The following is a 24874-nucleotide window of genomic DNA, read 5'->3' on the forward strand; positions in this document are numbered from 1 at the left end:
CCCGTTTTACTACAGGGGGGACAATTAATGGGTCTCATTCTGTCCCCATTTTTCTAACCAGGTAGGGCATGTGGCAGCTTCAGCTGTGTGGGCTGGTGTCGAAGAATGCAGGATTGGGCGGCACGGTGGCACAGTGGTTAGCACTGCTGCCTCACAGCTCCAGGGACCTGGGTTCGATTCCCGGCTTCGGTCACTGTCTGTGTGGAGTCTGCACGTTCTCCCCGTGTCTGTGTGGGTTTCCTCCCACATTCCAGAGTTGTGCAGATCAGGTTGATTGGCCATGCTAAATTGCCCCTTAGTGTCAGGGGGATTAGCAGGGTAAATACATGGGGTTACGGGGATAGGGCCTGGTTGGGATTGTTGTCGGTGCAGGTTAGATGGGCTGAATGGCCTCTTTCTGCGCTGTAGGGATCCTATACCCTGGACTAGTGTGCAGGAAGATTCAGAGGAAGTTAGGCTGATGGTGAATATTACATTTTCTGCTCCTTTTGACCCGCACTAACCTTCTGTTTTGAATCGAAGCCTTCCCTCGGGGTGAAGGTCGCCACCAGGGCTTTGCTCTACGTGATCCTCAGTCCAGTTGGTCCTTACTTCTCAACGGGGAGCTTTTCTCCTGTGTCCCTCTGGGCAGATCCGAAGTATGTCCGAGCCTGGAAAGGAGGAACGGGAGACTGCAAGGTCGGAGGGTACGTACGGAAGTTACCAGGAGTTCCTCCGGAAACAAGCAGGGGGCGTCTAAACAGCACTTTCCACAAACACATGGGGGCGAGATTCTCCAACCTCCCAGCCACGTGCTTCCTGCAGGTGGGAGGTGGCGCGTTGTTTGCTAGTGGTGGGATTCTCTGGTCCCACTGCTGTCGATGGGAATTCCCATTGATGCCACTCCACACCAGTGGGAAACCCGCGGGCGGGGCCGGAAGGATCAGAGAATCCCTCGATGTGAATAGCCGCAGAATTCCATTGTCTCAGAGTACTTTGTATCCAGTGAAGTACTTTATAATGTGTACTCACTCTCGTAGGTTATACACAGCAAGCTCCCACAAACAGCGTTGTAATAATGACTCGCTGGGTGGGTTTGAAGGTGGGTAGCATCCAGCAGGTGGCCTTCCTGTGCCAACTTGCCCACCCCCAAGCTGTCTCCCATTTTACTGCTGGGGGCAATTAACGGATCTCATTCCAGCCCCACTTTTTAAACCAAGGATGGGGAAAACACTTGGTATGCGGGATGCCCGCAGCTTCAGCTGCGTGGGCTGGTGTCAGGCAAGGGGGTGGGGCACCTCCTTTGCCATCTCTCTCTGCCCGTTGGAGACAACCCCGGTTTTGTGAAAGTGAGATCCTGTTTGAGAAATTGATCAGTGTACTTTGAGGATGTAATAAGCAGGGTGAATAAAGGAGAACCAGTAGATGTGGTGTATTTGGATTTCCAAAAGGCATTTGATAAAGTGCCACATGAAAGGTTAAATAAGAAAGTTGCTCATGGTGTAGGGGGTGATATGTTAGCCTGGATAGAGGACTGGCTAACTAATAGGACGAAGGAGCAGCGCTCCGAAAGCTTATGGTATTTGCTACCAAATAAACCTGTTGGACTTTAACCTGGTGTTGTGAGACTTCTTACTGTACTAACTAACAGGAGACAGAGAGTCAGGATAAATGGATTATTTTCAGGTTTGTGAATGGTCACTAGAGAAATGCTTCAGGGGTCAATGCTAGAGTTTGAACTGTTTATAATCTAAATTAGTGACTTGGATGAAGAGACCAGCTGTATGGTCACCACATTTATAGATGATACAATGATAAGTAGAAAAGTAATTTGTGAGGTGGATATAGTCTGCGAAGGGATACAGACAGGGAAAGTGACGGCCTAGTGGTATTAGTGCTAGACTCTTAATCCAGAAACTCAGCTAATGTTCTGGGGTCCCACCAGGGCAGGTGGTGGAATTTGAATTCAATGAAAAATATCTGGAATTAAGTATCTACTGATGACCATGTGACCATTGTCAGAAAAACCCATCTGGTTCACTCATGCCCTTTAGGGAAGGAAATCAGCCGCCCTTACCCGGTCTGGCCGACATGTGGCTCCAGACACACAGCAATGTGGTTGACTCTCAACTGCCCTCCAAGGAGAACTGGATTGGCAATAAATGCTGGCCAACCAGCGACGCCCATGAATAAATAAAAGTGAGTGAACAGAAAATTGACAAATGGAGTATAATGTGGGAAAGTGTGAGGTTGTAACTTTGATTGGGAGAATAGAAAAGCAGAATAATATTCAAATGGAGAGAGACTGCAGAATGGTGCAGTGCAGAGGGATCTGGGTGTCCTTGTACATGAGTCACAAAATGTTAGCAAGCAGGTACAGCAAGGATTTGGGAAGGAAAATGGAACGTGGGTTTTATTGCAAGGTGGATGGAGTTTACATCTGCACAGGGCATTGAAGAGACTGTCATAAGTTCATAAGCTATCGGAATAGAATTAGGCCATTCTGCCCATCGAGTCCACTCTGCAATTTGATCATGGCTGATATGCTCCTCATCCCCATTTTCCTGCCTTCAACCCATTACCAATTAAAAATCTATCTATCTCCTCCCTAAATTTACTCACTGTCCCAATATCCGCCACATTTTGGGGTAGTGAAATCTGCAGATTCACAACCCTTTGGGAGAAGTAGTTTCTCCTCAACTCTGTTTTAAATTTGCTACCCCTTATCCTAAGACTATGACCTCTCGCCCTAGAATGCCCCACAAGAGGAAGCATCCGCTCCACGTCTACTTTATCCATACTTTTTATCATCTTATACACCTCAATTTGATACCCCTCATTCTTCTAAATTCCAGAGTATCGGCCTAAACTGTTCAATCTCTCTTCATACGACAAACCCCTCATCTCTGGAATCAATCTAGTGAACCTCCTCTGAACTGCCTCCAATGCCACTACATCTTTCCTCAAATAAGGGGACCGAAACTGTGCACAGTACTCCAGGTGCGGCCTCACCAATGCCTTGTATAGTTGCAACAATACTTCCTCACCTTTATATTCTATTCCTTTAGCTATAAATGCCAACATTCCATTTGCTTTCTTTATTATCTGCTGTACCTGCATGCTAGTTTTCTCTGACTCATGAACGAGGACACCCAGATCCCTCTGCACCGGAGCACCCCAAAGTCTCTCCCCATTTAGATAATAAGTCGCCTTCCCATTTTTCTGACCAAAATACATGACCTCACCACTTATCCACATCAAACTCCATCTGCCACATTTTGGCCCACTTTCCTAACCTATCGATATCCATTTGTAAGGTTCTTATTTCCTCATTGCAACTTACTGTCCCGCTTAATTTTGTCTCCAGTACTGTGTGCAGTAAGGAGAGGTATACTTACATTGGAAGCGGTTCAGAGAAGGTTCATTCCTTAGATGAAGGGATTTGCCGAACAGGAAAGGTTGAGCAGGTTGGACCGATACTCATTGGAGGTTAGGGGAATGAGAGGTGACCTTATTGAAACATGTAAGGTTCTGCATTTAAGATGAAGCTTAGGAGGAATTCCTTCTCTCACAGGTTCGTTAGTCCTTGGAGCTCTCCCTCAGTGAGCAGTGGATCATTGAATATATCCAGGGCTGAGCTAGACAGATTGTTGAATTCTAAGGGAGTCAAGGTGTTATGATGGGGGACAACTGAGCGGGAAAGCTGAGTTAAGGCCACAATCAGATCAGCCGTGATTTTATTGAATGATAGAGCTGGCTTGATGGGCTGAATGGCCTACTCCTGATCCTAGTGCTTATGAGTTTATTACGATCTTAAGCTGCCACTGTTTTCAGGAGTTCAGGTGCAATCTAGCAAAAGGAAGTGAAAGGGAATTCTCGCCGTGTCTGCATGGACTTGTTTCCACACTTCAAAGATGTGCAGTTTAGGGGGATTGGCCATGTTAAATTGCCACTTAGTGTCCAAAGATGTGTAGGTTAGGGGGATTGGCCATGCTAAATTGCCCCTTAGTGTCCAAAGATGTGTAGGTTAGGAGGATTGGCCATGCTAAATTGCCCCTTAGTGTCCAAGGATGTGTAGGTTAGGGGGATTGGCCATGCTTTATTGCCCCTTAGTGTCCAAAGATGTGCAGGTTAGGGGAATAAGCCGGGTAACTACTTGGGGTTACGGGGACAGGACCTGGTTGGGATCCTCTGTCGAAGAGTCAGTGTAGACTCAATGGACCGAATGGCCTCCTTCTGCACAGTAGGGATTCTATGTATTCGGGGCATCTGTAAGGGGTGCAGTATAGATTCAGCAGAATAATGCAGGGGTTAAATTATGAGGCGAGGTTACATCAGACTACCCGCTGTGTTTAGAACATTAGGGATGTTCTAACTGAGTTACTTAAGCTGATTGGTAAGGGAGGTAGAAACTATTACCACTGCTAGGGGAGTCAAAGTGAAAGTGAGAGCTCGGCCTCTCAGGATTGATGTCAGGAAGCACTCCTTCCCGAAAAGGATCAGGGAAATATGGAACTCCCTCTCCCAGGCTGAGGGGGCTAATGGACAGCTTCAGGACTAAGATTCTCGTTGGCCCAGGGTGTTCTGGGTAATGGGGCCAAAGCGGATAAGTGGAGCTAAGCTACAGCCTCGAGGGGCTGAATGGCCTCCTCCTGTTCCTAAGTGGAAGGTTTCCAGCACTTATAAGGGCATGAAGTGAGAAAGGAGACGTGAAAACATCAGAGACCCTGTAGAGGGGGAAAAATGATGGTAAAAGGGACAGCAATGTGGGAGAGGGAGATGGGCCATATTGAGCAAAGAGGAGACATCTGGTGGCAGGGGCAGGGAGGGAGATACTGAAACTAAAAGGGTGAATTTAAAAATCCCGTCCCTCAGAGCTGACGCTGCTGTTGTTCGAGGCTTCTCAACTTGACAGCACTTTGGGAGCTAAACTCCAGCCACACTCAAAGACTTGGCGAGTTGTCATTAATGAACGTACTGCCGATGTTTTCACAAAGGCAGGCTCTTCTTCTTTGGTGGGTGAGGTGGGGAAGGAACGAATTTAACACTTAATTAGCACAGCTTCCTCATCAGCTAATATTTCCAATGGCAGAATGACCGTGAGTTGTCATAAGAATGTGGCAGTGATGTGTTGAGGTTACACTTTATATTTAGACTCTGTAGAAAGGTGCAGGAGATAACTTCATTTGTCCAAAGGCAGTAGAGGAATTTAATATGTTGTGTTTAAAATTACCTCGCAATATGTGAACTTTGCTTCAAATCGATGCGACACTTGTTAAATTTGATGAAGTTAATTGCTCGGTCCAATTAGCGTGACTGGTCCTAATTCCTTTACTATATATCCTCCTCCTTGTTGAGTAATAGAATTTACTTCAGTGTGAAGTGGTGGTGGTTTCCCTTTTACGAATAAATTGGAAGAATTTGAATATACCTCTTCATTTCGCTTGGTCTCCGTCAAAAGCAAGGTCGATATTAGATGGGAAAAGTTACTTAAACTAGGGAATGGGAGAGAGGGAGATGAAGAGGGGAGAGAGAAAGAGAGAGAGAGAGAGATATCAGGAGCTGGGAGAACTTGTCTGCTCTTCTTTACTTAGTGCTGCGGGATCTCTCTTATATCCACTGCAACAAGAAGACATCTCATCTGAAATACAGCACAGCCAACAAGTCAAGCACTTTGCCATTATTACTCTGCAATATCAACCTGGATTTATATAGTCAGAGGTCTTGTGGCGCAGTGGGTAGCATCCCTGCCTTCCAGACAGATGTTCGAGTCCCACCCAGGACTTGATGGCCAATGAAGTTGCATTCATAAAACGGCCAAAAAAGTTGAGTGTCAACTTGCAATATTCTTCCAACAAGCCAATGGTCTGGTGGTAAGAGTGGGAGAGATTCCTTGGTCAGTCACACTTGATGTGGAATGGCGCCTCTCAAGCAATGAGCCCCTAGCGACAGACTAAGTGACCTGTTCTGGGAATACTAGCTAAGAGAAGGGATGAAAGTCTGCCTTAGTGCGTCACTAGTTGTGGGAAGATAATTGGGATTTATAAATTCAATTCCTTGTGTGAAGTCAATGCCTAACATCTCCTTCCAGGAAGGTGATTTGAAAGCCATGTTTGACCCAGGTGTGAGTCCATCGGGAGTACGGCATTCGGTTTTGATCTTCTCCTTTTGAAAAGGAGATTAATGAGTTGGAAAAAGGTGCAGAGAAAGGCCACACACGTTAACACAGGAATATAAGGGATTGTCTTGTGAGGAAAGACTATCAAACTTGGGTGTTTGTTCCTTGTCAAGTGAATATTGAAATGTACAGGATTTCACAGATGGAATCCAAGTAAATGTTGAGATTCTCTGGCCTTTCCGCAGCGTTTTTCCCTGTGAGAGGAGGCAGCATGCCTTCGGTCGGTGGGGGGGATTTTCTGCTCCAGTCGCTATCATTTTTTTTTCATTTGTGGGATGTGGGCGTCGCTGGCTGGCCAGCCTTTATTGCCCATCCCTAGTTGCCCGAGGGCAGTTGAGAGTCAACCACATTGCTGTGGGTCTGGAGTCACATGTAGGCCAGACCGAGTAAGAGCGGCAGATTTCCTTCCTTAAAGGACACTAGCGAACCAGATGGTTTATCCAACAATCGACAATGGTTTCATGGTCATCAGTAGATTTTTAATTCCAGATTTTTTTTTATTGAATTCAAATTCCACCATTTGCTGTGGCGGGATTCAAACCCATATCCCCAGAACATTAGCTGAGTTTCTGGATTAATAGTCTAGTGATAATCCCACTAGACCATCACCTCCCCCAACATTTCCCATTGATGCCACCCCATTCCGCCCGGAAACCCATGGCGAGGTAGGAACGAGAAGATCCCACTGGAATCCTGCTGAAGAGTTGGAAGATGGTGCTTAGAATGTAATGGGTTAGGTTTCCAAATTAAATTTAGCAAAATGAAATAACGAAATGAAGCAACTTTTCTTTTGCAGTGAGGGAGGTTAATATGTCGGAGAGGTAGTGGCATGAACGGTGGCAGGAGACATTCTACTGGGTTTTAGAAAGTTTTGGGATTGAAGGAGAAGTGAATTGAGGGTTTGGGGAGCAAATGATCATCAGAATGGGAGGTTTGAATGGTACAAACATTGGCACAAACCAGATTGTATAAATGCTCTGAGAGGGCACAGTGAGTTGGTTGGATAGATGCCAGGAATTGTTGTGATCTAGAGATAAGACTGCCACCATTGAGGTATGCTGGCATAGAGTTGCATTGGGTTCCTTCACCAGTAAGCTGCCATTCTCAATGATTTCATCGCTCACTTACCAATCTTATCCCACAGTAAAACAAAAGACTGGTATTTATATTGGGCCATTCAGGACCATTGTTCTTCTCAAAGTGCTTCACAGCCAATGAAGTACTTTAGAAATATGGTTACTCTTGCAATGTTCGGAAACATGGCAGCCAATCACCACACAGCCAACTCCCCACAATGGCAAGATGTTAACAATCACATCACCTACTCTGTGTGATGTCGGTTAAATGTTAAATATTGGCCAAGAGACCAGGGACAACATACAAGTGTACAAAAAAGTAGCAGGAGTAGGCCACTCGGCCCCTCAAGTCTGCTCCGCCCTTCATTATGGCTGCTCTGTTTGTAACCTTAACCCCAAATTCCCACCTACCCCCGATAACCTTTGAATCTTTTGCCCAACAGGAATCTATCTATCTCTGCCTAAACAATGTTCACTGACCCTCGACCTCCTCTGCCTTCTGAGGCAGAGAATTCCAAAATTAAAAGACACTCCGAGAAACAAATTCTCCTCATCTCGTTCCTGAAAAGGCGACGCCTAATTTTAAACCAGTGCCCCCTTAGTTCCAGACCCACCCACAAGGGGAAACATCCTTTCCACTTCCACCTCGTCAAGACTGGTCAGGGTCTTATATAAAAGTTTTAAAGTTTGTTTATTAGTGTCACAAGTAGGCTTACATTAACACAGCAATGAAGCTACTGTGAAAATCCCCGAGTCGCCACACTCCGGCGCCGGTTCGGGTACACTGAAGGAGAATTTAGCATGGCCAATTCACCTAACCAGCACGTCTTTCGGACTGTGGGAGGAAACCGGAGCACATATACTTCAATCAAGCTCCTCCTCATTCTTCTAAACTCCAATGGAAACAATCCCAGTCCGTTTAACCTTTCCTCATAAGACATCCCACTCGTTCCAGGTATCAATCTATGGTGGCACAGTGGTTAGCACTGCTGCCTCACCGCGCCAGGGACCCAGGTTCGATTCCCGGCTTGGGTCACTGTCTGTGTGGAGTTTGCACGTTCTCACTGTGTTTGCGCAGGTTTCCTCCAGGTGCTCCGGTTTCCTCCCACATTCTGAAAGACGACATTGACCTGAACAGGCGCCGGACTGTGGCAACAAAGGGAATTTCACAGTAACTTCATTGCAGTGTTAATGTAAGCCTTACTTGTGACTAATGAATAAACTTTACAGTTCAAAAGACGTGCTGGTTAGGTGCATTGGCCGTGCTAAATTCTCCCTCAGTGTACCCGAACAGGCACCGGAGTGTGGCGACTAGGGGATTTTCACAGTAACTTCCTTGCCGTGTTAATGTAAGCCTCCTTGTGACTAATAAATAAACTTAATTTAGTAAAACTCCCCTGAACTACCTCCAATGTATTTACGTCCTCCCTTAAATAAGGAGACTAAAACTGCACACACTAATCGTGATGTGGTCTCACCAATGCCCTATACAACTGAAGCCTCACATCCTTACTTTCTTACTGGTAAGAAAGGATAGCATTCCATTAAGCTTCTTCCTTACTTAAATACCAACTCCCTGTGAGTTATTCATCAGAGCATCTACGTCCCTCGCTCTTCTTCGAAATTGTGCCATGCAATCTCTGCCTGACAGAAGTGACGGGGCCTCGAATGAATATCTCACCCGAAAGACTGGGCGGAATTATCCCGTCCCGCCCGCCACGGGAATCGTGGTGAATGGGGACACGGACAATACAAAGGTCTGTTGATCTCAGGCGGGATTTTCCAGTCTTGGGGCGAGCACGGCTGGAAAATCCTGCCCAGTATCTCTGACATTGCAGCATTCCCTCTGTACTGCCTCGAGTGTCAGCCCTTGGTTTTTGTCAGCTGCGGTTCAGTAGGCAGCCCTGATGCCCCCACAAGGGGAAGAATTTTTACGTTCCCCCCACCGGCGGGTTTGTAGATGGGGGAGTGAGTGTAACATTTCTCGGATGGTCTTCCGGTTGGACACCTGCCTGCCCCAACCTCTCCACAATTTTACACTTGGACAAACGAGGCCTAGGCAGGGCCACCTGTCCTTGCCCCCAATTGAGAGCTTTAAGTGGCCAATTATTGTCCACTTCTAGGGTTGTTTCCCACCAGCCTCAATTCTCAGGCTGGTGACAGGTTTCAGGGAAGGGGGAAGCTGCAAATAAGGTGGATCCATGCCTCAGGTGTCAACATCAGAAACCTTATTTTAACATTAGGCGCTCCCTGCATGTCTTCACCCCCCCCATCTGCCCAACTGACCTCTCCACCGATGCCCCCTCACTCCTGTCCACCCACTAGGCCTCACCTCCCCTCACTTGCCCTGAGACCCTCCCGGGAACATACCTGGTCCTGGAACCCTGGGCCTTAGGCTCCGGGTACTACTTGCAGTCCCAGTTCTGTCCACTGCGGCTTCTGGCACTGCAGGGACTCGAGAGCTTCCAGCCAATCTGATTGGCCGACAGCTCTCTGAGGCGGGGCTTCCTCCCAATGACGGGCAGAATTCCCACCTCCAGCCAATGAACCCTCGGTGGGGTGTGAAATGGATGCCGAGCAGGCCCTATTAGTGGGGACTGTTCAGGTGACTGCGTGGGAAACTTGCCATCCCACAAACCCTGAGCAAGGTTCCAGGTTCAAGTCCCGTGAAAAGCATGAAAATCCAAGTCACCACTCCAATGTAGTACTGAGGGTTTGCTGCATTGTTGGAGGTGCCGTCTGTTGGATGAGATGTTAGAAGCGGGCCCTATCTGTCTGTCCAGGTGACTGTAGGAGATCCTATGGCTACTATTTTGAGGAAGGACAAGTTCGCCAAGTGCCAGAAAGTACTTCATGGGCTGCAAACCGCTTTGAGACATCTGGTGGTTGGGAAAGGCGCTACATAAATGCAAGTCTCTTTGATGCTCAACCCCTCGCGTGCTACTTGAATCTCAATCTTGAGGCTCAGAGGTCAGAGGCTAACGACTTAGCCATGGCTGATTCAGTCTCACTGACTTATCGAGAAATCTGGAGGCCATCAGCGATCCTGGGTCAGAGCCTGTGACCAGCCTGGTCACTCCTGGCTGCCCACATCAATCAGCTGGAGCAGTTTGGCAACTGGTTCAAACCAAGGTCGGTTCTTTCTAACCCACCTCTAGATAGGAAGAAACAGCTTTGAAGCAATGATGTTGACTGGAACTCCTTATTCCCTCTTGTTTTAGGAATTACGGGGCTTCACTCACCGCGCAGTCTGAGGCTGTGACCGCAGGATGTCAGCAGGTTCTGTGGCTCTATGGAGAAGAACATTATGTAACAGAGGCTGGCACCATGAACCTCTTTATTTATTGGATAAATGAGCACGGAGGTACAGTGATGCAGGAACCGAACCGCGTTTCCATTTGTCTGATTGATCTGTCAGCTTTTCCGGGTTTGATACATTGACTGGGTCTGTGACGAGAAGGAGAACGTTTTCTTTATTCATGAGATGTGGGCGACCACTGGCTGGGCCAGTGTTTATTCTCCATCCCTAATAATTGCCCTTGAACTAATTGGCTTGCTCGGCCATTTCTGTGGGCAATCGAGAGTCAACCACATTGCTGTGGCTCTGGAGTCACATGTAGGCCAGACCAGGTAAGGACGGCAGATTTCCTTCCCTAAAGGACATTAGTGAACCAGATGGGTTTTTCCAACAATTCATGATCGTTCCAGATTTTTATTGAAGTCAATTTCACCATCTGCCATGGTGGGATTCGAACCCCGATCCCCAGAACATTGCGTTAGGTCTCTGGATCACCAGCTATGCCACTGCCTTCTCTTCACAACATTAGGATCTCTCCAAGCGCTGCACAGTGAATGAAGTACTTTGCAAATCTGGTCGCTGTTGTAATGCAGGAAGCATGGCTGCCAATTTGGCACGGCAAGATTTGGCGAATGACTATGTTTTTGGTGGTGTTGATTGAGGGGTAAATATGGGCTGGCCACACCAGGGAGAATTCACTTTCGTTTGTTCGAAGTACTGCCCTGGGATCTTTTACATGCACCTTGAAGAGGGCAGATGGGATCTCGGTTTGGCGTCTCTTTTGAAAGATAGCCCTGATTAAATAGAGGCTCACCCTCAGTACAGCACTAAGAGACTCAGCCTCGCGTTGTTTGCTCAGTTCAACACAGTGTCGCGCCCACGACCCAGGGGTGAGATGGCTGTCACTGAGTCAAGACCGGCACCTCAATAGTGCTGTAGTTTTGGTGCCTTGTGGCTTGGACTCACACAAACACCCGCACAAAGAACAAAGAAAACTGCAGCACAGGAACAGGCCCTTCGGCCCTCCAAGCCCGCACCAACCATGCTGCCCGACTGAACTAAAACCCCCTACCCTTCCGGGGACCGTACCCCTCCATTCCCATCCTATTCATGTATTTGTCCAGACGCCCCTTAAAACTCACTATCTTATCTGCTTCCACTCCCTCTCCCGGAACGAGTTCCAGGCACCCACCACCCTCTGTGTAAAAAACTTGCCTCGTACATCTCCTTTAAACCTTGCCCCTCGCACCTTAAATCTATGCCCCCTAGTAATTGACTCTTCCACCCTGGGAAAAAGCTTCTGACTATTCACTCTGTCCATGCTTCTCATGATCTTGTAGACTTCTATCAGGTTGCCCCTCAACCTCCGTCGTTCCAGTGAGAACAAATCGAATTTCTCCAACCTCTCCTCATAGCTAATGCCCTCCATGCCAGGCAACATCCTGGTAAATCTTTTCTGTACCCTCTCCAAAACCTCTACATCCTTCTGGTAGTGTGGCGACCGGAATTGAACACTATATTCCAAGTGTGGCTTAACTAAGGTTCTATAAAGCTGCAACATGAGTTGCCAATTTTTAAACTCAATGCCCTGGCCGATGAAAGCAAGCATGCCGTATGCCTTCTTGACTACCTTCTCCACCTGCGTTGCCACTTTCAGTGACCTGTGTACCTGTACACCCAGATCCCTCTGCCTATCAATACTCTCAAGGATTCTGCCATTTATTGTGTATTTCCTATCTTTATCAGACCTTCCAAAATGCATCACCTCACATTTGTTCGGGTTAAACTCCATCTGCCATCTCTCCGCCCAAACCTCCAACCGATCTATATCCTGCTGTATCCTCTGATGGTCCTCATCGCGATCCGCAAATCCACCAACCTTTGTGTCGTCCGCAAACTTACTAATCAAACCAGTTACATTTTCTTCTAAATCATTTATATATATTACGAACAGCAAAGGTCCCAGCACTGATTTCTGAGGAACACCACTTGTCACAGCCCTCCATTCAGAAACACACCCTTCCACTGCTACCCTCTGTCTTCTATGACCAAGCCACGTTACCAGCTCACCTCTGATCCCATGCGACTTCACCTTCTGCACCAGTCTGCCATGAGGGACCTTGTCAAAGGCCTTTTACTGAAGTCCATGTAGACAACATCCACTGCCCTACCCTCACCAATCATCTTCGCCACTTCCTCGAAAAACTCGATCAAGTTACTGAGACATGACCTCCCCTTTACAAAACCATATTGCCTCTTGCTAATACGTTCACTTATTTCCAAGTGGGAGTAAATCCTGTCTCAAAGAATCCTCTTCAATAATTTCCCTACCACTGACGTAAGGCTCACCGGCCTGTAATTACCTGGATTATTCTTGCTACCCTTCTTAAACAAAGGAACAACATTGGCTATTCTCCAATCCTCTGGGACCTCCCCTGTAGCCAATGAGGATACAAAGATTTCTCTTAAGGCCCCAGCAATTTCCTCCCTTGCCTCTTTCAGTATTTTGGGGTATATCCCATCAGGCCCTGGGGATTTGTCTACCTTAATGTTTCTCAGGAACTCCAATACCACCTCCTTTTTAATCTCAACATGACTCAAACTATCTACACATCCTTTCCCAGACTCATCATCCACCAAGTCCTTCTCTTTGGCGAATATTGACGCAAAGTACTCATTTAATGCCTCGCCCATTTCATCTGGCTCCATGCATAGATTCCCTCCCCTGTCCTTGAGTGGGCCAACCCTCTCCCTGGTTACCCTCTTGCTCTTTATATATGTATAAAAAACCTTGGGATTTTCCTTAATCCTGCTGGCCAATGATTTTTCGTGACCCTTTTAGCCCTCCTTACTCCTTGCTTAACTTTCTTTCTACTTTCCTTGTATTCCACACTTGCTTCATGTGTTCCCAGCCTCCAGCTTTGACAAATGCTTCCTTTTTCTCTTTGACTAGGCTCACAATATCTCTCGTTATCCAAGGTTCCCAAAACTTGCCATACTTATCCTTCGAAAGCTCGTGATTCCAAATAGATCTGTTGGATTTTAACCTGGTGTTGTGTGACTTCCTACTGCCCCTTTGAGTTGATGATAGAACTGGCGTGGGTGTAGAGCTAGTATGCCAGGTTGCCCTTCTGGTCAGGCATGGCATGTAAAAATCAAAAGAAAAGGAAAGAAATAAGAGAAAGAGTAAACCAATAACAGTCTAAAGCTCTGCCTGACATCAATTAAACTAATAGCTTGAGGGTGTATTAGGGTCTGGAGGAGGCCATTCAGCCCAGGCAGCATGGTAGCACAGTGGTTAGCACTGCTGCTTCACGGCGCCAGGGACCCGGGTTCGATTCCCGGCTTGGGTCACTGCCTATGTGGAGTTTGCACATTCTCCTCGTGTCTGCGTGGGTTTCCTCTGGATGCTCTGGTTTCTTCCCACACTCTGAAAGATATGCTGGTTCGGTGCATTGACCTGAAACAGGCGCTGGACTGTGGCAACTAGGGGAATTTCACACTCTGGCGCCTGTTCAGGTCAATGCACCTAACCAGCACGTCTTTCAGACTGTGGGAGGAAACCGGAGCACCCGGAGGAAACCCACGCAGACACGGGGAGAATGTGCAGATTCCACACAGACAGTGACTCAAGCTGGAAATCAAACCCAGGTCCCTGGCGCTGTGAGGCAGCAGTGCTAACCACTGTGCCACCGTGTCGTCCCTATTGCAGATCATGGCTGCTCTAAGCCCCAACTCCATTCATCCATTTTTGGCACTCTACCATAATTCCCTTACCTAAAAATAACCGTGTTACCGTTATGAAATTGGAGGGTTCACATTTCCTTTATGGATAGTCAAGGAGATAGAGTTTACCTGATCTCTTTATGCAGAGGAAGTATTCGTAATGAAAGCTATTCCCAACCAATTGCCAGTTATCTTTGCTGTACTTTCTGAAATGTATTCATCATTTACACTCCCACAGCTGAGGATTCATAAAACAAATAAAAGTAATTTAATCCGATGAAGCATAGAGGGAGCTGCCTCAGTTATTCCACTCCATTTTGGTTTAAATTATCACTTATGGCTGTGCCTAGAATAAAAACTGGCTTGATCCTCCCCGGTGAGTTGCTGTAATATATTCTCCAGTCTGACTGCAGAGAGTTTAGTGAAAATCTTGCAAACTGAATTGGTAAGGGATGTAGGATAAGCTCGTAATTACCTTAGCGTGGAGAGCTCTACCTAGTCAGGGTAATGCAGAGATTAATGCGATGTTCCGTTTCTGTTAGCAGACTGCTTTCTATGGCTTAATTAGCCGTGTGTGAGAATCGTTTTTAATCCGAGCAAGAGGGAAATTGTTCTCAAAAAGATAACCTTTTGAGGTTTCTGTTCTCCACTATTCCCACAGTGGGTGGGAAGTTGCCTAAGGTTGCTTATTACAACAACATGCATTTACATAGCACCTTTCCTGACCTCCCAATGCCCCAATGTGCCTACCTGCCAAGGGGGAGCTTAATTTGAAGCGCTATTCTTAATGTGTCGAATGTGGCAGGCCATGTCCGCACAGCAAGATCCCACAAACCTCACTGAGATAAATAATGCTTGCCTCAGGGTGTGTCAGTTGAGTGATTTCCCGTTCCCTGGGTCTTTTCTAGGTCGAGATACGCGGTAAGGGGAAGGTGAGGCAACGTGATGTGAACTCCTGGAGCTGGCCAGTGATGTTCTGTTGGGTTTGAGGGGGACTAGTTACAAGCCTCAATAATCTGGCTGCAGGAGTGTGTGGGGGTGATGCTCAGCACAGTGCTCCAGCAATGAAGGATGGACAGCATTGCCCTTGGCTGAAGCCATTAAAGCCATCTCTACCAAACACCCCGTTCCCTCGCTGCTGATTCCAACCCCATCCCAGGCCGTTGTCTGAAGCTGTGTCTGACTGCCCACAACCCAGGCATCCTCAGCGACTCTGAGCTGAACCCTCTGACCCGAAACCCTCTCCATCAGCAAAGACCACCTACTTCTACCTCCGTAACATTGCCCATCTCGCAGAAGGTGTAGATGGAAACGTGAGAAGGTAGTGGATGTCTGGAATCGCTGCCCGATTTGGTGGTGGAGACAGAGGCCCTAAACACTTTTAAAAAGCACCTTGATCTGCTAAAGTGGGTGGGATTAGAAAGGGCACTTGGGTGTCCTCAGGCTGGCATGGACAAGATGGTCAGAATGGCCTCCTTTTTTGTGCTGTAACTTTCTTCGCAATTTCCACCCTGCCACGATGTACCTGCTTCTTACAACGCCCATCGTGCTGTTGCATGCTGCCTGACTATTCCAATGTGTTCTTAGTCAGCCTGCCATCATCCGCCTTCTGAACACTTGATGCAAGACTCTTAACTTGAGCCAAATCTCACTCCCATCACCCCTGCGCTTGTTGACCCTTATTGGTCCCCAGTCCCTGAACAGCTCCGTTTTAAAATTCTCTGATTTTGTTTTCCAGTCTCTCCATGATCTTGCTCTTGCCTGTCTCTGTAACTTCCCATTTCTCCATCCACCATCTCGGCGTTCTTCCAACTCCGACCTCTTTTTGCATCCTGATTCCTTCCATTGGTGCCTGTGCATTCACATCTCATGGCTCTGATCTGTAGATTTCCCTCCCCAAACCTCTCCGATTCTCTACCTTTCTCTGCCATTCAGGCACTCCTTAAAGTCTACCTCTGTGACCAAACTCTGGGATATTTTTCCTAAAAGCTCTTGTGGCTCAAGGAGATTTTTTGGGTGATATAGCTTTGGGACATTTGAACCACGATTGGCACTGTTTAAATACAAGCTGTTGTTATTATTAGTGCCTAACAATTTGATAAAGATACTGACCCATTATTGGTGCTTGTGTCTTCAGCTATCAGGAGCCTAAGCTCTGGAATTTGCTCCTTAAACCTCTCCACTTCTCTGTCTCTCTCTCTCTCTCCTCCATTAAGATACTCATTAAAACCTTGCCCTTTGATCCAGCGCTTGGACAGTGATTCTAATATCTCTAAATGACACGGTACCAAATTTAGTTTGACAACGCTCCTATGAAGTGCCTTGGGCAGCTCGGTGGTACAGTTGTTAGCACAGCTGCCTCACAGGGACTCGAGTTCAATTCCGGCCTCGGGTCACTGTCTGTGTGGAGTTTGCACGTTCTCCCCTTATCTGTTTGGGTTTCCTCCGGGTGCTCCGGTTTCCTCCCGCACTCCAAAGATGTGCAGGTTAGGTGGATTGACCATGGTAAAATTGCCCCTTAGAGAGTGTGTGTGTGTTTGTGTGTGGGTGTGGGGTATATGCGTATGTTGTGTGTGTGAGAATGTGTGTGTCTGTGTGTGAGAGTGTGAGTGAGTGTGTGTGTGAGAGTATCTGTGTACATATGTTTAGTATGTGTGTGAGTGTGTGTGTGCTGCGTGTGTGTGGGGGGGTGTGTGTGTGTTCTGTGTTGTGTGTGTATCTGCCCTGCAAAGGAGCATGTTCCGGCAGCTCCTGCAATCAAACCGGTGCCAAATGTTGTGCTTTGCACTCCTTTAGACCCCCCACCAGTGAAGCCGAGAGGGGGTTAGGGTGGTTCTGACACTTGGGCAGCCAAAGAACCCCCATATATCCCGCCCATCCGCGCACCAGGGAGAGGCCACTCCATCACCCATTGTCTCTCCAGACAGCGAGGCCAGGAAGAAGCGGCTTGAGACATTTTCACAATGTTAAAGGTGTTATTTAAATCCACAAATTCTTGTTATTGCGCTACCAGACATGACAGGGGACATCAGTGACATTTAGCTATGGCTCTGTTCAGGATGATTTGTATTGTCCGTGTAAAGGGCAGCTGGCTTGTACATGCACATTAGAATAGGAAAAGAAGAGGCTGATATCTGTGTGCAACCATCCGTGGTCCCGGCAGAGATTGAATACATCTTAATTGAAGCCTGAATAAGCTGTTATTGTCCCTTATGGCAAAACAAGTGTATCTTATTTAGTGCTGACGATGATGCAGTAAGCTAGCTTGACAATATATTGTCCCACAGTGCCACGAATGTTATCACTGGAATAATCCTTTTGGGATCTACACATTTCAAGCATCTATCCGTCAAAATCAGAATACGTAACAGCATTATTGAGGTTGATTGAGATTAGATTTTGAAAAGATATTGTAACCATGTTTATCATCCTATCCACCCAACCATTAAAGGAACAGTTCAGACATAATGTTTAAGTTTAAGTTTATTTATTAGTGTCACAAGTCGCTTACATTAACGCTGCAATGAAGTTCCAGTGAAAATCCCTGGGGATCCCCTAATACCCGAGTGTTTCAAGCAAAATAAAAAAAAACTGTTGTGTAATTTGAATTGTTTCATAGAATCACTAAGGGAGGCCATTCAGCCCATCGAGCCTGCACCAACAACAATCCCACCCAGGCTCTATCCCCGTTACCCCACATATTTACCCTGTTAATCCCCCGTATTCTAAGGGACAATTTATCATGGCCAATCCACCTCACACACTCTCACACACCCACTCTCTCACACCCGCTCTCACACACCCAGTTCCTTGTGGTAAGACCTAGCCTGCGCTACCAATGATGCCATGTACGCATGCTCATGCCTGCTAGAGATATCAGTGCATACATTCAATAGGAAGATGCTTACTATAACACTGTGTAACACCTCCCTAACACTCTCCGCCTCTCTGCATCATCTCCTCTTTTAAGGCTATCTTTAAAACTAACATCTAACTAAGCCTTTTGACGCTTGCCCTAGTATAAGGCTCAATGGAAAATGTTGTTGGATAACAGTCTTGTTAAGTGCCTTGAGGGCAGTTATACTGTAAAATGCCAGGTAAATGCAAGTTATTCTTTAAAAGCAAATCCCCACAAAAAGGCTGGATAACTCATCAAGGTTGTCAACTTGACTGCGTTTTCTCAGCCAGTAGTGGGGAGTTGACACGTCTTCAACACGCTGTGAGTTTATTTCAAAAAATTGTGAAAAACTGTTGTCACTTTTAAATGCTAAGGCTGTAATTTTCCGTGTGTGTTATGATGGGATAAATCATGGACAGTATTTCACAGTAAAGAACGTATCCAAGTAACAACACTGACGGATAATTATAATGACAGCTTTGAAGACACTGTTGGTTTTCATTCATTGAGGTGTGGAATTCAGTATGCACAGTGAGGCCATTTGGCCCATTGTATTAGTGTTGGCTCTCCATAAGGCATCTCCATTTGATCCCATTCCTGTTCCTCCTATCCTTTTTCCTTTCATGGCTTCACCAATTTTAGTAAGAAGTTTAACAACACCGGGTTAAAGTCCAACAGGTTTATTTGGTAGCACAAGCAAAAGGTGTGGCTTTTGCTACCAAATAAACCTGTTGGACTTTAACCTGGTGTTGTTAAACTTCTTACTGTGTTTACCCCAGTCCAACGCCGGCATCTCCACATCATGTTCACCAATTTTCCCATGGGAGGTGTGACCACAAGTCTTTCCCTCCCTCCCTTCCCCCCCCCCCCCCCCCCCGACATTCTCTCTTCCACCTTCTTCCATCGGGGAAAAGATACAAAAGTCTGAGGTCACATACCAAACGACTCAAGAACAACTTCTTCCCTGCTGCCGTCAGACTTTTGAATGGACCTACCTTGCATTAAGTTGATCTTTCTCTACACCCTAGCTCTGACTGCAACACTACATTCTGCACTCTCTCCTTTCCTTCTCTATAAACAGTATGCTCTGTCTGTCTGGCGTGCAAGAAACAATACTTTTCACTGTATGTGAAATAATCAATCAAAAAATGACTCCCAACGCAAGCCTGTAAATTATTGGTGGTGTGTTACTCTGAGGCAAGCTTGTCACTAAGAGTTGAATGTATTGGGAGAGGAAAATTGATTTTGGAATCTAGGCTTTCTGCAAGAGTTGAGACATTCAATGTATCAAGACTGATGTTTATCCCTAAGAGTACAGTAGTATTCACTGTAAAGGAAGCTGCTCCCACCACCGCCCCCCCCACACTGAGAGAGAACCCACATTAAAGGGAGGAGTGGGCCAGACTGACTCTGATGATCACTGACATTGCCATCTGGAAGTCACATGTCGTGGAGAGCTGCATGTGAGAGAGGAGAGTATTGATTGTCTCTTGGGCACCTTCTCCCCTCTCTCCCTGTCTCAGGGAACCTGCTGCATACTGCAGGCAGTACCTGGCATGTCAGCTCAGCTCACTGCTAATCCTTTCCAGCTTTCCTTCGACCTCCTTCGATGCAGAGTCGCGTGCTACCAGAATGCTGTAACACACAATTAATCTAGGCGGTGGGATAGGAAGCTTCATGTTAATTGTATATTAACCGAGTCTTCAATTGTATTCAGGTGGTGGACATAAACTGGGGGTTCATTTGTTTTGATTTTTTAAAGACCATAAGACATAGGAACAGAATTAGGCCACTCGGCCCATCAAATCTGCTCTGCCATTCAATCATGATATTTTTCTCATCTCCATTCTCCTGCCTTTTCCCCATAACCCCTGATCCCCTTATTAATCAAGAACCTATCTCTGTCTTAAAGACACTCAATGACCTGGCCTCCACAGCCTTCTGCGGCAAAGAGTTCCACAGATTCCATAGAACCATAGAAAATTACAGCTCAGAAACAGGCCTTTTGGCCCTTCATTTATTTATTAGTCACAAGTAGGCTTACATTAACACTGCAATGAAGTTACCTAGGGTGGCACGCTGGCACAGTGGTTAGCACTGCTGCCTCACAGCGCCAGGGACCTGGGAAACCGGAGCACCCGACGGAAACCCACGCAGACACGGGGAGAATGTGCAGACTCCACACAGACAGTGACCCAAGCCGGGAATCGAACCCGGGTCCCTGGCGCTGTGAGGCAGCAGTGCTAACCACTGTGCCAGCGTACTGCCTATGCGCTGATAAATAGGAGCAGTGCCTGTATTTTGAGACCTGGAGGGGTGTGTGTTCCATGCTTATATAGATTGCTCGAAGTTGCAGCCCCTTTCTGGCTTCGTGAAGGGGCAGCTCCTGAAGTTTTGGCTGCACTTCCACCACCCCCCCCCCCCCTTCCCCCTCCCCCCTCCCCCCACCCCGCTCCTGGGTCGGAACTCTCCAGCCTCGCACGCCGTTGCAAGCAAGAGCGGAGAATTTGGCACTCAGCCCAAATCGCCAGCCCCAGCAGCGGCACTGGAGAACCCCAGACACGGGCGAGGTTGGAGAATTGTGGTTGGCCGCCCAGTCTTGGGGGGTGGGCGGGAGCGGGGTGCATGCAAGGAGGAGGGTCTCCCTGTCAGCCTGCTCCTGGGCTTGGCCAAGTTGGACACAAGTAAGTCCAGGCAGTGGGTGTTTGTGGCCAGACTCCCTTGGAGAGGGAGCATGCGGAATCCGCTGGCACGCCAGAGACCTTCCGTGACCCATGGGCACCACAGGGGATGTTAGAGTGCATCACCAGCCCCCCCAAACAACGCTCTAATTTGATAATGTTCCTTTAAATATTTTCTTTAGTTACAGCACCCCTCAGGGATTATCAATTAGTTTAATTGGCTTTTTTCAATTAGTTAATTTGTTAATTAGTTAAATTAGTTTCACTGGTACTCAATTGAGTATAAATCGGAGCAGACTGAATCTGTGGGCGTTGGATTTGGAGGTGCATGTGTTGTTTGTAAATAATGGTTTAGAAGGGCGTAAAGATTGGCTCCGGTTCTGTCCTTCATTGCCAGGTTATTAAAGTGTAAAATCAATCTTGCATTTTACTGAAGCTCAGCTTTCCCTCTGCCACTTCTCATCAAACCTTCTAGTCAGGAAGGAGGTGGAACCTGCTCTTTTTCCAGAGCCTTCCGAATTTTCCCTTTCTAAACAGAGATCCAGGTTCCCGTCAGGTTTCGTAGTGTGACAGTCCTTTGGTCGGCAGTAAGCAGGTGCTGAGAGTTTCTCCAGAGAGAGAGCGGGGAAAAATAACCAAACGTTACAGAGTCACCTCTGGCCCATTCTCTTGACCTTAAAAGGCATCAAATACAGGTCTGGGAGCAGGTTTGCTGCTTGAGCAAGGACACAGTGTCCCTCTCCCTAATGATTTGAAATTGATATGCTGCTAATTTACTGATGCAGGCAGTATATTTTTCAGCCGTATCAATGTACAGCCTGCACGCTTTTCCGTTTCTTTTTGTGTCAAATATTGATGTGTGACAATCGGTATGGAGGGAGAGAGAATAATGGAGGGATTGTTTAACGTGTCGAAGGGGCAGCGGTTACCCTGGTACTGGAATTGAACTATTCCGAGTCAGAATGTCTCAGAATGTTCTTGCTGAAAGCAGGAATGGGAAACAGAGAAGTGCTGATTTAAACGTGGTGAGGAATTGATGAATGGAGCGGGGTGGAGACACGCAGCCAGTTGTTCCGAGTCTGGCTGGAATAGTAACAGCTGCAATGGTAACTTTCAGGAAGGAGGGGGGGATTGAGTAAATCCTTGGAGACATTTCCTGGGTCAGAGCAATTAAACAGAGGCACAAAGAGTTTGATGAGAGAACAGGCTTGATGGGCCAAATAGCCTCGCCCAGCTGCTGCGTGACTCTTATGTAATGGAGTAGGAAAACTTGATGTGTTATTGTTACATGTATTGGGATACAGTGAAAAGTATTGTTTCTTGCGTGCCATACAGACAAAACATACCGTTCATAGAGTACATAGGAGAGAAGGAAAGGAAAGAAATCTGGGGTGAGAAACAATGTGCTTTAAAAAGCTGCCAGGTGTAGGTGCAGAATGATGCAGCTGGCCTACGACTGAGTATCTGCATATTCTAAATCAGTGTACCCTGCTGTACAGTGTCTGAGTACATTTTCTACAACGCCTCTACATTCTCAGAAGACTAAGGAAATTTGGCATGTCCGCTACAACTCTCACCAACTTTTACAGATGCACCATAGAAAGCATTCTTTCTGGTTGTATCACAGCTTGGTATGGCTCCTGCTCTGCCCAAGACCATAAGAAACTACAAAGGGTCATGAATGAAGCCCGGTCCATCACGCAAACCAGCCTCCCATCCATTGACTCTGTCTACGCTTCCTGCTCCCTCTGCAAAGCAGCCAGCATAACCAAGGACCTCACGCACTGCAGACGTTCTATCTTCCACCTTTTTCCGTCGGGAAAAAGATACAAAAGTCTGAAGTCACGTACCAACCGAGTCAAGAACAGCTTCTTCCCTGCTACCGTCAGACTTTTGAATGGGCTTAGCTCACACTAAGTTGATCTTTCTCTACACCCTAGCTATGACCATAACACTACATTCTGCACTCCCTCCTTTCCTTCTCTAAGAATGGTATGTTTTGTCTGTATAGCGCGCAAGAAACAATTCTTTTCACTGTATACCAATACACGTGGCAATAATAAATCAAATCAAATAGATACAGTGTCTAAGTACAGTCTGTTCCATTCTGTTCTCTTAGAGGAAGAGCTGGTTACACCACCACTAGATGGCGTCATTCTACCTGGAGTGGTGAGACAAAGCATTCTGGATCTTACACGCAAGTGGGTCAGTAAATATTGTTTAATATGAAAGCATTAACTTCAATACATTCCAGTGACATATTAACCTAACCCTAGCTGCTAATTAGGTGCCCCTAATGTGACATCAAATTTCTAGGAGCTAATCTCTTTGTTTAATTTTGATACGAGTGTTAAATATTCATGTAATTTTCAATCAGGATCTCGGCCCCAGCATCGAGAATCAATAGCTGTTATTTCCGGCTGAACGGACAACTTTATCTGACGTATTTGTTCATGTACGGTACTTCCATGGGGCACATTTTTGATGAGAATGGAGGGCAATTTTTTAAAAAGTGCCTTGTTTATCTCAGTAAAACTTGTCAATGGGTGGGATGTTCCACACCCCAAAGTGGCGGATAGGGCCCGCCATTAGTCAGTGGTGGGATCCGCCATTGTCAATGGGGTTTTCCATGGAATACATTCCCTCCCTCCCACCCCGCCACTCCCAAACACTGGGAAACACAAGGCCCCATCGGCAGGACCGGAAGATCCCGCGGGCGTGAATGGCCAGAAAAGTCCGGCTTATGTGTTTCAAACTCCCAGTGTGGCGTTAGTGATTAGAAAAAGACATCTAGGACATTTCCTTGATTAAGGATGTGAAAAGAGGTGAACGGGATCTGATTGCTTCTCGTGTTTCTTTTGCTTTGGTTGGGGGAAACAAAATAAAAAGGATCAGTTCAAGGTTGATGAGCGATCTGTCACGATGAACGAGCTCGTCCGAGCAATCCAGCAAAAGCGGGTCAAGGAGCTATTCGGCTCAGGGACTGCGTGCGTCGTGTGTCCAATCGGACGGATCTTGTACAAGGGCGAGGTGAGCAAACGTGCAAATTGATGAGGGACCTTCAGCTTAACTTTGAGGGAGCTACTGATCTCAGTGCACCCACCGTATGAAAACCTGGCTCGGGCGATGTCACCTACCTCCCAAATAACCTGGCAGAAAGGGGCAGCGAAACGGAGAGATGGGGGACAGAGAGTTTACAATGTGTACAAGATTTTACTCTGACCCAATACGGAAAGAATCCAAGCACCACTAGACCTGGCAGCAGAGCAGATAGGAGAAATAAATGGAAAGAATGTCCAAGAGGAACTTACCCCAATGGAATAAAGTTTCAGATAATTGCAGAGATAATTATAAACAGGACAGCAACAACTCCACTTTTATTCATATCATAGAATTCCTACAGTGCAGAAGGAGACCATTTGGACCATCAAGCCTACACCGACAGTAATCCCACTCAGGCCCTATCCCCGTTACCCCGAGGGCGGCACAGTGTCACAGGGGTTAGCAGTGCTGCCTCACAGCTCCTGGGACCTGGGTTCGATTCCCAGCTTGGATCACTGACTGTGCGGAGTTTGCATGTTCTCCCCGTTTCTGCATGCGTTTCCTCCGGGTGCTCCGGTTTCCTCCCACAGTCCAAAGTTGTGTGGGTTGGGTGCATTGGCCATGCTAAATTGGCTCTTAGTGTCACGGGACGTGTAGGCTAGAGGGATTAGTGGAGTAAATATGTGGGGTTATGGGGAAAAGGCCTGGGTGGGATTGTTGTTGGTGCAGACTCAATGGGCCGAATGGCCTCCTTCTGCACTGAAGGGATTCTATGATTTCTAACCCCACGTATTTACCCTGTTAGTCCCCCTGACACTAAGGACAATTTAGCATGGCCAATCAACGTAACCCACACATCTTTGGACTGTGGGAGGAAACCAGAGCACCCGGAGGAAACCCACGCAGACACGGGGAGAATGTGGAGACTCTGCACAGACAGTGACCCGAGGCCGGAATTGAACCTGGGTCCCTGGTGCTGTGAGGCAGCAGTGCTAA

The 24874-nt window shown here is 47.0% G+C and overlaps 1 protein-coding gene across 2 annotated transcripts in view; it reads left to right on the forward strand.

Moving 5' to 3' along the window:
- The window catches only part of bcat1 (branched chain amino-acid transaminase 1, cytosolic), a 74718-nt gene that overhangs the window by 43652 nt on the left and 6192 nt on the right, over positions 1–24874 (forward strand). For both annotated transcript variants that reach the window (XM_078235284.1, XM_078235286.1), the window contains exons 6-9: positions 523–686; positions 10455–10597; positions 22956–23041; positions 23726–23866. In XM_078235284.1, the coding sequence (XP_078091410.1) occupies positions 523–686; positions 10455–10597; positions 22956–23041; positions 23726–23866 (534 nt within the window). The remainder of the gene's footprint in view (positions 1–522; positions 687–10454; positions 10598–22955; positions 23042–23725; positions 23867–24874) is intronic.

The sequence above is a fragment of the Mustelus asterias genome, chromosome 19, assembly GCF_964213995.1.
Source record: "Mustelus asterias chromosome 19, sMusAst1.hap1.1, whole genome shotgun sequence".
Taxonomy (NCBI): Eukaryota; Metazoa; Chordata; class Chondrichthyes; order Carcharhiniformes; family Triakidae; genus Mustelus; species Mustelus asterias.